Source organism: Carassius carassius, chromosome 31 (genome assembly GCF_963082965.1).
Source record: "Carassius carassius chromosome 31, fCarCar2.1, whole genome shotgun sequence".
In the NCBI taxonomy this organism is placed as follows: Eukaryota; Metazoa; Chordata; class Actinopteri; order Cypriniformes; family Cyprinidae; genus Carassius; species Carassius carassius.
Genome location: NC_081785.1, coordinates 11,336,301 through 11,354,174, shown reverse-complemented (window position 1 = coordinate 11,354,174; position 17,874 = coordinate 11,336,301). Strand labels below are relative to the sequence as shown.

Below are 17,874 nucleotides of genomic sequence, written 5' to 3'. Positions count from 1 at the left end.
GAGATTGGGTTTATGAGTAGGTTGGATTAGCTCAATACAGCGCCTACTATGGTCAAGGAACTTGGTTCAACACCGGTAGTACTGTCCCTACGGTGCATATTTGTTTATCTGTAATATGGGGAAAAATGAACACAGTGTGGTATATTAGAAGTGTATTAGCTTTCACGTTATTATAGTTTCCTCAAGAAATCCATGTGCAATAGGCTATAGCTCATTAGCCAGCAAGAAAAAACAACTGCAGACGAGCTCATTTACTTAACCTGTTAGTAATTTACATATGCTTGAGTAAATCTGTCATGAAGACAATATTATTACGGTACATAAATTTGGGAAAGTGAGAACACATGAAGATTCATCTTGACATTCCTATTCTCTTCCATGTATGTACTGTTTATTGGTTTAGCAATAAAAGTGACTCATAAAGCATCAAAAAAACTAAAATGAACAAACTCTCCTCTCACTGAGCCTCATTAATGAAACAAGCAGAATGAACATTCAAAGTTTGTAAACCCATTGTTAGATGTCACAATTTAAGACCGGGTTCACTACTGACTTCTGCTTTGGCTTCATGAATTAGTCACACTGACATCATGTCTTCAGTTCAAATTATCACAATAAAATATACTTGAATATACATACAAATAAACTCCTTCCAAATTCCTCCTTATAACAGTTCATCTCCCGTTTGACCCCTGAGAAACACCATCCCCCTCTCCCACACCTTCAGACAACTTTCTGCCCTTTACAATAGCAGCTTCAATCTGGTCCATGTTAGCCCTTGCAATCATTTTCACCAGAGGAGGAGGAGGAGGAGAGCCAGTGGTTGAGCAGTAGTCATAGCAACAGTCAGGGTGATTACTTGGCATTTTCCAGCACATTCTGGCATCGTGGGCAGAGGCAGTCTGGCTCATCTGATGTGTATCGTCTACATCTCGGACAGCGTGAGAGAGATGTGGGCATCGCAGCTACGATGTATGCACTCTCCTCCCGGATCAGGCCCCCTACACAACACACAGAGAATTTATATATAAAAAGAAAGAAACACTGGATAATTTATATCTGAAGAAAAGTATCTTACCTTCCAGGTTGATGAGGAAGGTTCCTGTGCTTGTGATGGCATCCGATGGCAAATCCCGCGGGAGAGAGTTTGTCAGAGTGGTGCGTGAGGCCATCATGAGCTCTGTCAGCTGGGAGCAGGTGGACGTGGGCTCCTCTTGAAGAGACTGACAGAGAAGAGTGAAAAAAAACTTTAGCTGCAAGCAAATGAAGCACAAAATGTTGTTCATTTGAATGAACAGATGTTAATGTGTGTGTTCAGACTGACACAAACATTTGCATGCTGTCAAGGTCACATTTTTATTTTTTCACGCAGAGTTCTAATTTATTTTCCATTGCACTACAAACAAAACTGGGCAGCAAATAAGATTTGTGCTTTTGTTTACAGGCCCAGGGCCACTGCGGTCACATAAAACCACAACTTCATGGCACTCATAGCAAACACAAAAATCGAAATGGTTGTTTAAACACGTTCATGCAGACTAACTTACTTTTTTTATCTCTGTAACAAACATGTGTCAGAAACAGAAAGTTGCTTAGTGCTTTATGGACTACCTACTGTTAGGTATTGAATTTGCATGTTGATCTTCCATTTTTATGCACTTGTCTGAACAGACACATCACAATCGGGCTGTATTTCTGTGTCCAACATTTGTAGTGTGAACAGGCCTTAAAATCAATGATGTACCTCCATGAGCTCAAAGAACAGGCCGGGCTCAATGGCAATGATGAGCTCATACTCAGCAGCGTTACATCCCGGAATAGATGACAGGAAAGAATCTCTGACAGCAGACGCTCCCTCCACTGCTTCCTCCAGTCCTGGCCTCCGCCACACTGAACTGGTCTTAATCCAACCACTACGAAACAAAGTGTCCCCCACTACAGGCAAAGAGGGAGGTGAGAAGCGCTACAGTGGGATAACGAGTCCATAGATGAACAGCATCAGTTTTATACAGAAAGTGTGTGTACCATCATGTCCAGGAGCGTGTAGGTACACCTCCTCAGCCAGATGAGGGAGTACAGGAGCGATAGAACGACTTACTCCATCCAGAATCTCTTCTAAAACTGTCTGACATGATCTCCGACCAAGGGAGTCCTCAGGGTCACAATACAGCCTGAGAGGGAGAAAGAGAGAGTGAGGCTTCTTTTTTCACTAGAGAATATTAAAAAAAATTGCTTAAGGATTTAAAAACACAAAGTTACATAACCGAATGAGTGGTTACCGATCTTTAATGATGCTGAAATAGAAGTTAGATAAATCTCTAGTGATGAAGGACTGCAGCAGACGGATAGCACGGCAATTGTCAAACTCACTGTAAGCATCGGTTACCTTCAGTACACACAAACACACATGACATGATCGACTGCAGTGTAGAGCTGATTTATGCTGTACAAACATTCGAACTGGTTAACACGGAGACTCACCTTCATGCTGAACTCTCTGAGCACGTGCAGCATGTACTGATCTATGTAGTGCATTTGTTTAGGGTCCACGGCCTGGGAACGAGGATCAAAACCCTGGAGATTCCCCAAAAGAAACCGCAGTGTGTTCCTCAGCTGGAGAGAGAGAACAGCAGTTTGAGAAAGAGGCCATTAGCATATAAAACTTTGATCTACACTACCATTCAAAAGTTTAGGGTAGGTGATAAAACATCTTATGCATAATACTGTGAAACATTACAATATAAAATAACAGATTTCTATATGAATGCATTTTTAAATTAACTTATTCCTGTGATGGCAAAGCTGAATTCTCAGCAGCCATTACTCTTATTTTCAATGTGGAAAACGGTTACATTAACTGTACACTAACTGTGACATTTTTATTTCAGGATTTGAGGACTAGAAAGTTCAAAAGAACCGCATCTATTTAAAATATAAATCTTTTGTAACATTCTAAATGTGTTTTTTTTTTATCTACTGCATCCTTGATAAACAAAAGTATTAATGAAAAATTCTTTCAGACTCCAAACTTTTAAAAGCTAGTGTAAAAATCTCCTTTTGAATTAGCATTAATTAGCAGCTTTAGTTTATAAGCCAGACCTTGTTGATGCTGTCTTGAGCAGCGTTTAGAGCGTTCGGTCCGATCTGAACTTCAGAAAACACGTTTGACTCTGCAACCCACCATCTCAAAACATCAGCACCATATGGAGGAGAGACAGACAAGTCCTTGGAGAGAGAAACTGATGTTTGAAAACACAGACTGATGATTTCATTCTATTATTGTTTGACCGTCTCTTACCTTCCCTCCATTAATAATAACATCTGGGTCGATCACGTTGCCTACAGACTTAGACATTTTTTCTCCTCTCTCACTCACAGCAAATCCATGGACCACTAGAGCTCTGAAACACACAAAGGTGGTCACCAATATGTTTTTCGACATGTATATTTTCATTTGACTATATGACTCACTTGTAAGGGGCTTTATTCCGTACAGCTACACTGGTGAGGAGAGACGACTGAAACCAACCGCCGATCTGATCTTTCCCCTCCACATACGAGTCTGCGCGCGGGTCTGATTCTGAAAGAGAGGCAGTAAGATTACATTACAAAGGACCCAAGACAAGCAGATAAAAAAAAACTTCTGTAACTAGACAGACACCAAATACTTTAATGTGTAAATACAATTAAGCACCACTTTGATTACTCACCTGGGAGCACAGCGGCCCATGAGGCACCGCTATCAAACCAGATATCCAAGACATCTTCACCCCGTACATAATCAGATACAGCACCTGCTTTACTCTGACAAACAATTTATAACATATACTGCATCTTTCTTGAGCACAAATTAGAATGATTTCGTGTGACATAAGAGACTTTAAAAAAAAATTATACATATTTTTTTAATTCTACCGGTAGTATATGAAAAAGTACCTTCTGAAGAACCTCTGGAGTCAGAAATGTCTCTACTGGCTCCGTCCACCAGCTGTCACTCCCCTTCTCAGAGAACACCTTAGCGATGTGTGTCACTGAATGTCTGAGGGAGAAAGTGGGAATTAAATGTGTAGTTTATGTGTGTTTGAGTGTGTCTATGACGGTGTAAGTATGTACTTGTTTAAGAGTGGCTCTCCAGTCTCTTTCTGGTAGAACACTGGGATGGGGACGCCCCAGCTCCTCTGCCGAGATATACACCAGTATGTTCTTCTGTCCAACATTGCCAACAAACTGGACCTCGCCGACTCGGGTATCACACGCACCTTCTGCAGGGCGTCCTATAAAATACACAACAAGAGTTTATTATCTGCAGATAAGCACTTCTATAACTTGAAACTTATTAGAAATCTGTCACATTTGTAATACTTCTGCTTGAGTAACTAAAAAAAAAAAAAAACTTTTTCACATTACAGAAATGAGAATTAGAATTTTTTTTCAGCATTACAGGATAATTTAATTTAAAAAAAAATCACTATGCAAAAAATCTAAACAGTCTTCTTTCTATTGTCTCACCTTAGCTTTGTCTTTGAGGCTGGCTGTGTTAATAAACCATTGCTTACTGGCTCTAATCACGACTGGCTGCTTGGTCCTCCAGTCATATGGGTAACTGTGAACACAGTCCTCCTCTTTCACAACGGCACCTGCTGCCTGCAGCACTGAGATTACTGCCCATGCACACAAAACATTAGTTATGATTCCTAGAATGCGTATTCTTTATTATTTCATATGGTCTGAGCTAGTTCTATTTTTCTTGTATCAACATGATCTCTTTCTTTCATCTGTCTCTCGCACCTGTGGCATTGCCTTCAGTCATCACCGATTTCTTCTGCAGTTCAGGCCCGGCCAGTTCTGTAAACCTGCCGTCCTCATCCACCATGCACTCCTAGTGAAGAGAGACAGATGATTAAAAGTCATGCCAACAACCCCAAATTCTTACTTTTTCAGCATACATAGGTGTGACTTACTACTGGCAGATTAAAGTGTGTGGCAACACTGTAGTCCTCCATGCCATGGGCAGGAGCTGTGTGGACCAATCCCGTTCCCTTAGTCATGGTCACATGATTAGCCGGCAACAAAGGCACTTGTTTTGAAGGAATTGTGGGATGCTGACAGACTCCACCTTCGAGGTCTGACCCTGGAGATGAATGAAATGCTTTAAAAGGGCAGTTTAAAAGGCATCATGTGAAGTAATTCAGGCCACAAATGAACACTGGATCTACCTGGGAATGTGGCCAAACTTTCTAGATTTGTCTTCAGTATAGAGGCGAGGCTGTTGATGCGCTCTGAGGCCACTAGGAGGAGCTGCTCATTATCAGCTCGCTTCACTACAGAGTACCTGAAGAAGAGGAAAAACATGTGATCACGAACTCCATCAAAACATACTGTATCATGTGCATTCCACTCAGAGATGCATGGGTGTGTGACTTACTGTACTTTGGGCATGTAACAAACCGCTTGATTGGCTGGAATTGTCCATGGCTGAGTCGTCCATATCAGAGCAGACACACGACCCCAACTTTCTAAATCACAGGCAAAGATACTGGCATTAGAAACAGCTAAACAATTTTAACTCTGTGTAGAAGACAAACGCACACACACACCTGCTTTGGCAGCGAGTTTGGCTGGCAGGGTGAGCAGGGGGAAAGTGATGTATAGAGCACGGCTCACATGTTCTGGATTATAATCCAGCTCAGCTTCGGCAAGCGCTGTCCTTCACCGAGACAGAGAATATAGCAGAAATACTGTACAACAGCTAAATCCTCAAATACAAAGCTTCATGTCTTTTAAGCTTTATGTGAGACTGCACACACTGAGCTTCTCTCACCTGGATGATGGTGACCAGAAAACAGGCTTGTAGTCCTGATATATTAAACCCTGTACACAAAGATTATTATTTCAAAGAAATACTTGAATTTATTCATCAAAGAATATGGATAAAAAATATCACCTATTAACTAACATAACTGTTTTCAACAAATTAGCATATTAGAAGAATTTCTGAAGGATCATATGACACTGAAGACTGGAATGAAGTATATATTTTAAAATATATTCAAATATTAAGAAAAGAGTTTTAAAAAGTATTTTTGATCAATTGAATTCAGCCTTACAATACTGCATTTTTTTCTCTTTTTTTAAGAGACTGTAATAACTTTTATAGTAGCATCAACCGTAATACAAATCATTGCAGAATATTTTTTTTTTTTTGCAAACTACTCCTTCACATGGAATAAAATCAAACATGTCAAGCTGTGTTGTAGTGGAAAAACTTATCTCACCTTGCTGTGCATCTCCTGGAAGACTTTCAATTGGGCCGCTTCATATTTCCCATCAAAGGTGTAATAACAGTTCTCCCAATCCGCCATCACACCCCAGCGCTGGAACGCAGCACGCTGCCGAGATATGGCCCTGTCTGCAAACTCCCGCGCTGAACGGAGAGACAGACAGGAAGTTCTTGATTCACCAAAAGGCACATATCTTAGCAACATCACTTTACTGACAGTTATTTTTTCTCAAATAAACACAAGCTTCTAAGATCTAGACAAATTACTAATTAAACCAGAGCGTTCATTGTATGTGACATCCTGACCTTTCTGTCTGATTTGTAGAGGACTCAGCTCATTGGTTCCCAGGTCTCCGAGTGCTTTGAGCTCAATGGGAAGCCCATGGCAGTCCCAACCGGGCACGAAGTGCACTTGTCTTCCTCTCAGCACCTCGAAACGGTTCCGGATGTCTTTGAGGATCTGCAGGAGAGATCAAATGAAGATGCATATTTCCATTCCTGTAGATTTAGGCATATAACTATACAAGATGTCTTTGAAGTAAAAATAAAGGATCTGCTGGATCCAGGAACATCTACTTGTCTCAAAGCTGTACTCACCAGACCTCTGTATATATATTGGTGTGTAATAAAAGTTGTGAAATAATTTCCTAATAACAATACCAACACACTTGGATGCTGTAAAGATATTGCACAATGTATACTTTACACATAAGTAGGGATTAAACATTTTTTTAGAGGGGCCGGGAATTACTTGCCCCTTTATTATTTATTTCTGTTGTTATTCTTGTACTGCTGTTGACCGTCTAAGCCTTACAAAAAGCATTTCAACGTAAATTTTATTTGTACATGACAAATTAAACTTGAAACTTTAATTCCCCAAACAAGCTCAGCTATTGGACTTTGGGATTTCTAAAACCCTGAATGTGTGCAATGAACTGTGTAACGTTACTTATGATCTGACAGAATGTACCTTATTGAGAGCATGCCCAACATGAGGGTCTCCGTTGGCATATGGTGGTCCATCATGAAGACAGTACTCCTTTTTAACTTTTTTCTCTCTCTGCCATGTGTACAGCTGGTCAAAACCACATTTCTGTAGAACAACAGAAAAGTTTAAAACGACCACTTCATCCGTGATCTCAAGGTGTGTGGGTGTTATGGAAGTAAATTACTACAAGTGATATCATCTTAATGATTAATGAAGTTTCAGAACAGAACCGTTTAACGATAGATCAGATTCTTCGGTTTTAAGCAGCTATTTTAAGTTATCTATTTCACATTTACCTGCTGGATCTGGATCTCTCGTTCCAGTACATTCGGCCCGTTCACTCTCATGGGGAATTCAGTGCGGGGCAGCAGCACCGTGTCCCGGTACCGGCCCCCGGAGCACAGACAGCGCAGTCCCCATCGAGCCACACCGCCGAAACCTATAGCCGAGCGCCGAACCAGCAGCATGAGGACTCTGACAGGTGAGTTTGCGACCAGGACGAGCGTTTGTTGTGGGATGTGACCTCCTCCTCCGCATTGGCGTCACTCTGTGTCTACCGGAACCATAAAAGCAATGCACATCTACGGTACGGAAGCTGAAAACAAACAAACCATCCATATAAACGAAAACGCCTTTTTCATGTTGTGAGTCAGGATTTGAAACGCAAGAGGGCGCTGTGGGTGTCTATTAAGGACTTCGAAGGCAGCGATGAGAGCAATTTAAACTGTATAAATCTATACAATCTTTGAAATGTTTAGTTTATAGATCAAGTCTTTCATGAGGGCAAAACACATAATTCAATACAAAGGAGATTGGAAAAAAATACTGTTGTATCATATTTGATATAAACATTTTAAACAAGTTTCTTCAGTCCAGTAAATTCTCATCTTAAAATATTACTAACAATATAAAATGATTAGTTTGTATCTAGATTTTACTATTTTCTGAAAACTGAAAATGGATCCCGGTCTTTTTCTTTTGGGACTGCGGTCCAAAAGAAAGGCAACGGCACTGCCACTGGATACAACAAGGTTACATAATGGATAGATAAATTACTTGTGACAAGAAAATGCATCCTTATTAGATGGATAAAACACTCCCCCTATGTGACACAATGTATAGAGAGATTTTTATGGTTTTGCCTCCTCATGAGAGGCTGGCAGCTGTGCTGTGCTAAGGTAAAAAGCTTTCAGAATGTATGGTTCTTTGGTGTTCTAATGTTCTTCTGTGTTCTAAATGACATGTTTACATTATATGGTTATGTCAAATTGACATTGTCATTGGAGATAGTAGAAATATCTATTGGAAATCTTTCCATGTGCTTTTCTATAGGTTATTCTGTTTCCTTTAGGAAAACACATTGTACAATGATCATGTTAATTCTGAATAAACAAAAAAGATTTCACAGAAAAAAATGCACGCGTAACACGACCTGAAGGTGGCTCTCCTACATACGCTTTAAACAAAACACTACAGCTTTTGTTATTCAGTCGTGGTAGCTACGTAAACATATAGCATAGAGATAAGTAATGGGTTTTATCGATGTAGCCTACTTTACGATATCTTAACGGAAAGCGCTCGAGCAGTATACTCTACTTTTGCTATGGTTATGACTAACTTTAGCATATAACCTTTAATATATTACTTCAGTAAGTTAGAGAACCTGTAATGGTAATTGAATATATTAACAATTCATCATTAGCCTACTCTCTTACCTCATGGGCGGGCAGGTGTTTTTGACGTCACTTTGGGTTTAAAAGTAGCCCGACAGCCCCACACCTGAGCACTGACCCTTGGTCCAGCAGAAAGCTTCTCTGGAAGAAGACGACACAGGCATAACAATGAATAACGTCTGGATACTGTGTTTTGCGATGCTGATCATCACCATACCATTTTCAACTCAGGTAGGTGCTATGATTTTTTTCATTTGTAGTCTTAGGTTTATAGAAAATGATTTGTGCACTTATTTGTTGCATACATGCTTTACTTAGTAAGCATAGTTAATAATATATGGTATCAAATGCATCTTGATAGATCCAGTTTTATGAAATTGCTCTGTAACATGGACACAGTAAAATGTGAGCACTTTCCTTTGCCTTCATGTTTGGTGTTGGATAACTCTCCTAAGACAACAGTTGGAGACATTACTTCCACAAATTAGGATTGGGTCCTGTGCCCCCCACACTGTACCTGCTGATCCCTGCAGCCACCCTGGGCTTCATCCACAGTAGATCCTAAACTGATGGATGGAGAGCGTTCGCCATTGATCTCCAAGAATGAGACAGTGGTAAAATGGACAGCCATTCACCTAAAGAGCAAACGTCTACAAATTCTGAAGATAGAACTCACAGCTCACATTTTTGTAATGAATTTGAACTAATGAAATTGAGTAAAGTCTGGAGAATTTCTCCAAGAGAAATTTGTTTGGTTGCACCTGTTTTAGTGAGCTTGAAAGACACCTGCCACTCGGAGTCCTGCCACAGAACACACCACTGGGCTCTTTGTCGTGTTTTGCTCCAAAGTCCCTGTTTTAGATCTCACTTACTCAATGGCAAGTATTCTTGGTAGAGTTTGTTTCTCCTATGCTCAGTATATGATTGAGGTTAAGCAGGTCAAAGAACTCCCTTATTTAAATCAGTAATCACGCATTTAAAATGTCAGCCCAATTTCCATTTCTATATAGACATGATGTGTACAGTTTTACATTTACTAAAATGTGATCAATATACACAATATACACAGACACATCTCAGAATGTGTCTGTATGCTCAAATAAATTAGATGATTGTACAGTATATGTTCGTATCTCATTTGTTTTTAAAGTCAAACTGGTATAAATTTGTTCTTCTAAGATTTATAATCAGAGCTTTATAATAGTTTTCCCCATGGGTTTTATTGAAGAATTAGATGAGTACAGATACTGTATATTTAGCATTATCAGATTCTCCATATTTTTTCTCATGCCAACAACAGAGCGAACAAAGTAACACAAAAGAGAGTTTCATAATAGTTTTATTAAGGTAATAGAGTAGACAATACGGTTACCTTAGATTGAAATTTATTCAAAAATGTAGTGTATTTCACATTAAAAATAGCTTTTATATAGAGATCTTCTCAGATAAGAGGATGTGATACTTTATAAACCAATGGGCAGGTGTTTACACACGTCACACATCAGTAACTGTGAGAATAAAACACCACGCCTGCATCACTGAGCACAGACTCTCTGGGGCACAGAAAACACTCTGGACGAAGAAGAAGAAGAAGGCATCATCATGAATAAAATACTTGCATTGTGCATTGGGCTTCTGATTATAACCTTACCCTTTTCATCTAATGCGGTAAACATCATTTCTTTCACTCTTGCCTTAAGATTTTTTTTTTTTTTTTTTTGCATTTTGCATTTTCCATCTTTCTTATTTATTCTTTAGTAATTTTGTTAATTAATTTGTAATAACCTTAGATACATTTGTTACATAATTATTAATTATTATTATATAAGAAAGGTGTCATCAATTCTTTGCATACCATGTAGATGCAGAAGCGTGAGTGGATTTTGTCTTCTCTACTTAACATGATAGAGTCTGTTAATTTTAAGTGTCAATATACCTTACTAGAATAGTAATACCATCAACAAAGTGCATTTTCAAGCAGCTTCTTAAAATAAATTTTAAATTGACATATACTGTTAAAAAAAAAAAAACGGGCGGGAAAACTAAAATGGGCTTTGTGGTAACATCAAAATGAAGTAGATATAATTAAAAAAAAAAAAATTATGTTAAATATGGCTGTATTAACCTGACTAAACTAGGTTACAGCGGCAAACATTATTTAACAGTCTGATCAGCTGCACATTTCTACTTTTAACAGTGTACATTACAGTAATATAAAATATTCTGCATATTTATTCTGATTTTTTTCATGTTGGTGTAGGACCAATCAACAAAGACCACCAATTCTACTGTAAATTCAAATGATAAAAGTTCCAGTGCTGCAGGACTGGGTCCGCTGCCCACTGCGCTGTGCCTGCTGATCCCAGCAGCCACCCTGGGCTTCATCCACAGTAGATCCTAAACTGATGAAGAATGTTTAGATGACCAAGAGGAACAAAGACATGAAGAGCAAACTTTTCCAAAATTCTTGAAGATAGAAGACACAACAAGAACAACTTGACGAGGAGGTGCCACAACAACTCACAGTCATTTACTTTTTTTTTTTTTGTTGTTGTTGTTTTATAAAATATATGTATAATGTACCAAGGGTCCTCCAAACCCCAACAAAAGCACACCATTAGACTCTTTGCTATGTTTTAGTCCTGCTTTCCATTGAACTCGTCAGTCGCAACATCTTGTGAAAGACTACGAATCTGATCATTGTAATCCACCTCCTCCAATATATTTTTGTTCTAATTGTGATGAACTATTAATTGTAATAATTAAAAATGTCTCTATATGCAAAAATAAAGTGGATGATGTTATATGGTTGTGTGTGTGTTTTTTTTTAATCCAAATTCAAATGTGTTCAGACATTCTATCTATTCTATATTCTATCAGATTTTGACTAATGCGCATAGATTGTAGTATTACACTGGAGTGGACCTTTTTTAATTCCTTTAACATTGTCAATATAATTATTGAATTTGGCTTTGAAGCAGTTTATTTGGCACACCTGTGTTCAGAGGAAGGAAGACGGATGTGTGCAGTCTTTCAGTTTTAAAAAACAATCAAGCAGGTTACAATATCTGCCTACTAGATCAGAATAAAATAACAATAGCCCATGCTCTCACACCACTCAGTACAATAAAAAAATGACTCAGGCCTCCGTTCAGACATGTTCTCGGATCAGAATCAGTTTGATTGCTCAGGATTCAATTAATCTGACATTAAAGAAAAACGTTCACATCACATGGGTGTGCACTTTTTCTTTATCTGCTGCCCCACATCCTCCATCTCTGGAACAGATGTTTCCTTTCATTCAGTTTCTCTCTTCATCACTGTCTTCTTTTGTATTTATACTCACTTCATTCACATTTCTTTTTCTCTATCCAGATTGAAACATTGTTATTTCAAACTACAACTCTTCCATCTTATTGTATCCCATTACACTTAAAGAAACACTACACTTTTTTAAAAAAAATAGGCTCATTTTCCAACTCCCCTAGAGTTAAACATTTGGGTTTTACCGTTCTCGAATCCATTCAGCCGATCTCTGGTCTGGTGGCAGCACTTTTAGCTTAGCTTAGCATAGATCATTGAATCTGATTAGACCGATAGCGTCTCACTCAAAAATGAACAAAGAGTTTCAATATTTTTCCATTTGAAAACTTGACTCTTATGTAGTTACATCATGTACTAAGACGGACAGAAAATGAAAAGTTGCGTTTTTCTAGGCATATACATGTCGACTTATCTCCACATAATATTGAATTAATCAGGAAAATATATTTAACATTCTCCACCTCACATAGTGACAGTGTCAACCTGTTTGCACATTCACCTCTTGTACATTCCTGTGTATCTTAATATTTAAGACTGCAGTATACTTTCATGCACATTATTTTATATTCTATATTTAATTCTACAGCATACAACTTTTTTAGATTTTTTTTATTTTTTATTTTTATTGTTTACTTTTATTTCATTCTTTCGTACCCATATTTATGTACATTTTCATCTGTGTTGTATTCTTTAATAATTGCACTGTCCATGGAGCGGACCTGACTCACATTTCATTGCTGGTTATATATGCCCTATTTAATCCTGTATGTAACAAATAAAAATCTTGAATATTGACTCTTGAATATACCTACAGTAGGAACTATACCCTCATTCCGGTGTAATGATCATTGAACTTTGCAGTTGTATCATGGGTGCAGCAAGCGCAGTGATATTACACAGCGCCTGAAAATAGACCCTATAGTTTGTGTAGTTGCAGCAATAGCAGAGTTGCTGGGGACTATTTTCAGGCGCTGCGTAATATCACTGCACCTGCTGCACCCAAATGTTTAATTCCAGGGGAGTTGAAAAATGAGCCTATTTGCAAAAAAGTGGTGTGTTCCTTTAAGCTCATTAGAAGCTGGCTTGCAATCTTATAAAAGTTTCTGTATTAAAGAGTAATTTAAGTAATGATGCATAAACACACTGAATAAACCAAAGTAGAAAGACTAAAATAGTGATTTCTTGAAAAAAAAATATTTTTAGTACTTCTTCATAACAGGTTACCTTAAACAGTGTGTAAGGTCACTTTTGAGATGCTGATGTTTTTGTCCCTCTGATGTTAGACTACATTAGAGTGGTATAAGCGGTCAGTTCACCCGAAACTCGAACAGGGAACTTGGTTAATTTATTTTAGGAGTGTGTTTGCGAGAAACTGCATTTATCTCTTCATATTAATTGGACACTTAACCCTCCAGGGCTAACAGCAGGCCTCTCAATGAACATGCAGACATTCGCCAAATGTTTGGTCAATAAATGGTTTCAATTAGGTCATTTCAAGAAAAGACTGTATTGTTTCTCATAATGATCCCATAGGGGCCGAACTGATGGGGAACAGAATGTCTCAGTTCAGCCGTGTTGAATATTTACAGTAAACATCATACCTTTTTTATCTGCTTATAAACATTTGAGGATCTGGGATGGTTTGCAGTGTATTTGACCCCTGAACTGATCATTTAGAGTTGATATTGAAACAAACAGCCTTTAATAGAATCTACTGTTGTTATTGTTAACTAAAACTACTTATTCGATTTCAGTAATTGAAAACGGCTGAAATAAATGTTAGATGAAGACCTTATAAAGCTATAATAAAACTAAAAATAAAGCTTTACAGTATATGTATATTTAAAAGAACAAAACTAATAAAAATGACAAAAGCATGATAGAAAATACTAAAAGTTCAAACTTAAAAAATCTAAAAACAAAAGCTTTAGATGAATACTTTGGTAGATAATAAAAAAATATCTCTCTTAATTTATATAACCTCCCTATTTCTGACAAGAAGTGAATGGTTAATGAAAACTGTTGTAGCTCAGTCAGAGAACATCTCAGTTAAGGCCTATTCAAACCAAGGACAATAAATGTAATGTTACCTAATTCTATGAGAATAATAGTAAATAATAAATTTATTTATAATGCACTTTTTATTTCAACAAAATCTCAAAGTGCTAAAAAAAATTAAAAAAATAAACAGCAGTAACGTAAACAGCACAGATTATATCATTTGTTTGTTTTTGTTATTGTTAAAAGCTGATCAACAACAATTCCTAATCTATCGTGCTTTAAAGAGCTTGAGAATTTCAGAATAAACAGAATAAACAGAATGTTACTGTGCTTTGGTGTGAATTCTAGAAACTGTTCTTCGTGTGAATGGGACACGTAAAAACAAATATAACCCATTATATAATCAATGATGCTGTCTACAGCAGATGTGCTGCATAGCACCTATTCTATTTCTAACACAATATGCAAACTTAATTTAGATCTGATGACAAAACAAATGGATTTGGAACATTCACTATGACGCATAGTGTAGATGGCCGTTGCGTAGACTGCGTAGACATGCCTGGTGTAGACATAGTGTTAAAGGTGCAGTAACATTACCACTGATAAAGGTCCATGTTATTAGAATAACAAGGTATGGATCACTGGCCACACAGAAGCAGTTTTATATTGGTCAATACGACAAATTAGAATGACTAAAATCTGTGTGGAGAACATTTTCACCCTCTGTTGAATCTTCCAATCACACAGATTCCTGTTGAAAATAACTGTATTTCACCCATGAGAAAATAAATGTACCTTTACTGGAGAGGAGCTCATGCTCTCTAAAACCTCCCTAGGCTCATCATGGTCATCGTCACTTACTGACGTTAATTGTTTAAAAAATAAATTGATCACCATCTGTTCTAAAGAAAACAGAAGGACACGCTGAAGTGTCATATAAAAAAACCCTGATGTCACTGATGGATGTGGTTTTGTTTTGGCCTGTTGTGAGTTACTAATTTGAGCCTCTTTGAGAAATGAAAAAGGCAGCGAGAACTAACTGGTATAAATAACAGTGCATGCCATACTACAAACAATTAAACTGTTTGCGCTACATGCTAGTGAGTGCAAAAATAAATTAATATGATAACATCTACATCAACATTAATATACCCCCACCCCCACCACCACCACCACTGGTTCTTGGTGAATAGTTTTCTGTTTTGAATATGAAGATAATTTAAAGAGATTCATGAATTACTCTTTATTAAGTATATTAGTTATATTATTATTATTCTTAACTTGTCTTTTGAGAAACCTGTACTGTAACAAGTATTGTGCCAGTGTGTGTGTGTGTGTGTGTGTTTGTGTTGTGGTCAGGTGTTTTTAGACTGCTATGTGAAGATTGTGTGTGATTTCATATGCACCTCTCAAACTCAGAACAGTTACATTATAAGAGGCAGCGGCCAGAAATGGCAGATCCACAAAATATTAAGCAGCACAACTGATTTTAACTTTGATAATAAGATTAAAAGTTTCTTGAGCACCAAAATCAGCATATTAGAATGATTTCTGAAGGCTCACGTGAGGCTGAAGACTGGAGTATGGGCTGCTAAAAATTCAGCTTTGCCATCAGAGGAATAAATTACATTTTAATATAGATTAAAATGGAAAGCAGTGATTTAAAATTGTAATAATATTTAACAATATTATTATTTTTTTTTTTACTGTGTTTTTGATCAAGTAATGCAACCTTGGCAAGCATATCAAAAATGTAAAAAAAATCTTGACCAAATCTTTTAACAGTATACTGTACATACAGTACGTATAATATACTGCATTAATTTTAAAGATTAACTTTTCATACTGGTACAACTGTAAACATTTTTAAAAGTGACAGAGCTCCAAAGATATTAAACTTGAACCCATGGTATATATGTAATTTATTTTCTTTCACATGTGTACAGACATTGTTTATCAGTGTTGAACATGATTGTGATTGTGTGCTGAACAACTCAACACACTATTATGATCGAAATTAACCATAACTCAAAATGTGATCAATGATTTCAACACAATTAACACAAGAATCTTAAGAAAAACAGAATTAGATGATAATATATATATATATATATATATATATATATATATATATACACATATATATATATATATAATGAATTGCAACCTGACTTTTGATGGGAAGACATCAGCTCTCTTTATTCAGTAAATAACCTATAAATAATGACTCCATATTCTGTACATCACTGAAGTTCATTTCCGATGTAAAAAGCTATTGTCATACGTTAGAAACAGGATGTGTGCACTTTCACAGCGTGGTTAAACTGCAAAGAACAAATGCAGTTTCGCTGCTTGTCATGCAAACTGTGGATTCTGAAATCTACAAGCTATCTCTCAGACTACAATTACCTTCATTCAAGTTTTCCCTCACTGAATTGTTTTCATGTTTTTACAATATCTGCTACTGTACTATGGTGTAAGGTTTACAGGAGGTCATTTTCAAGATCACAGTTTATAACTCAGTTTAACTCAGTGACTCCACTTATGCCAATGCTGCAGAATACATGTAAGTTGTATTTTAATCAAATTAAGAAGAATTAATAGAGACAGTCTCATATAGATCCAGTGTGCGCTGATACAGCATTTACACTCACATTCTCACTTATGTACCTAGACACCAAATTTAACTCTAATTGGTTTCACTTCCTCTGAACTCTACATGTTCAGTCTTTGCATTTTCGATATGATCCTTTTGTGTGTGTCCTTTCTCTGACCGATCGGTCCAGCTTTCTCTCATTGGATTCTCCATACAAATGGATCATTGGGAAGTTGGCTTGTTGTTCCATCTAGTGGGCTACTTTCAACAGGGTCCAGTCCTGTAATGTCAGCTGCCTCGGTTTGAAAGTGCTATTGGTACCATGACAGCAGGCAAACCTGTGTGTGAAGATCATGTACTGTAAATACACTGAATCTCAAATACACATACGCAGGATTTATTTTGTCTTAGAAATGATCAGAAAAGTGTTGTTTTGCTGGTCGGTTCATTGATCCATATCCATATCAATATAAATATCCATTTATACGGCTTCAGGAAAAGACCCTACTCTCAGAGGGTCACATTTAGCTGGAGGTTTCATGCCCTTCTTGGTTGTTGTTGCCATGCTAAACTCCCCGACTGACATCAGTAAGGTTATTTGGCCTTTCAGATCATCCATCCATCCATCCATCTTCTACCGCTTATCTGGGGCCGGGTCGCGGGGGCAGCAGTCTAAGCAGAGAACCCCAGACTTCCCTCTCCCTAGACACTTCCTCCAGCTCTTCTGGGGGGACACCGAGGCGTTCCCAGGCCAGCCGGGAGACATAGTCTCTCCAGCGTGTCCTAGGTCTCCCCCGGGGTCTCCTCCCAGTGGGATGTGCCCGGAACACCTTCCCGGGAAGGCGTCCAGGAGGCATCCGGAACAGATGCCCGAGCCACCTCAGCTGACCCCTCTCGATGTGGAGGAGCAGCGGCTCTACTCTGAGCTCCTCCCGGGTGACTGAGCTTCTCACCCTATCTCTAAGGGATCGCCCAGCCACCCTGCGGAGAAAGCACATTTCGGCCGCCT

At 37.9% G+C, this 17,874-nt stretch overlaps 1 protein-coding gene across 2 annotated transcripts; it reads right to left on the bottom strand.

Moving 5' to 3' along the window:
- Nucleotides 1-220: 220 nt before the first annotated feature.
- Nucleotides 221-7,833, bottom strand: LOC132111555 (isoleucine--tRNA ligase, mitochondrial-like). Of its 2 annotated transcripts, XM_059518954.1 has the most exons (23): nt 7,565-7,833; nt 7,251-7,373; nt 6,587-6,740; nt 6,276-6,424; nt 5,822-5,871; nt 5,598-5,707; nt 5,426-5,516; nt 5,217-5,332; nt 4,962-5,131; nt 4,789-4,879; nt 4,510-4,661; nt 4,114-4,274; nt 3,937-4,039; nt 3,711-3,804; nt 3,472-3,580; nt 3,299-3,401; nt 3,100-3,225; nt 2,482-2,613; nt 2,280-2,386; nt 2,026-2,171; nt 1,745-1,935; nt 1,079-1,223; nt 221-1,001 (listed from the first exon to the last, which is right to left on the bottom strand). In XM_059518954.1, the coding sequence occupies exons 1-23, from the start codon at nt 7,733-7,735 to the stop codon at nt 856-858; spliced, it is 2,940 nt and encodes a 979-aa protein (XP_059374937.1). In that variant the 5' UTR covers nt 7,736-7,833; the 3' UTR covers nt 221-855. The 2 variants fall into 2 exon arrangements, with proteins under 2 accessions (XP_059374937.1, XP_059374939.1); XM_059518956.1 differs by lacking the exons at nt 7,251-7,373; nt 7,565-7,833 and adding an exon at nt 6,878-6,987.
- Between the last annotated feature and the right edge of the window lie 10,041 nt (nt 7,834-17,874).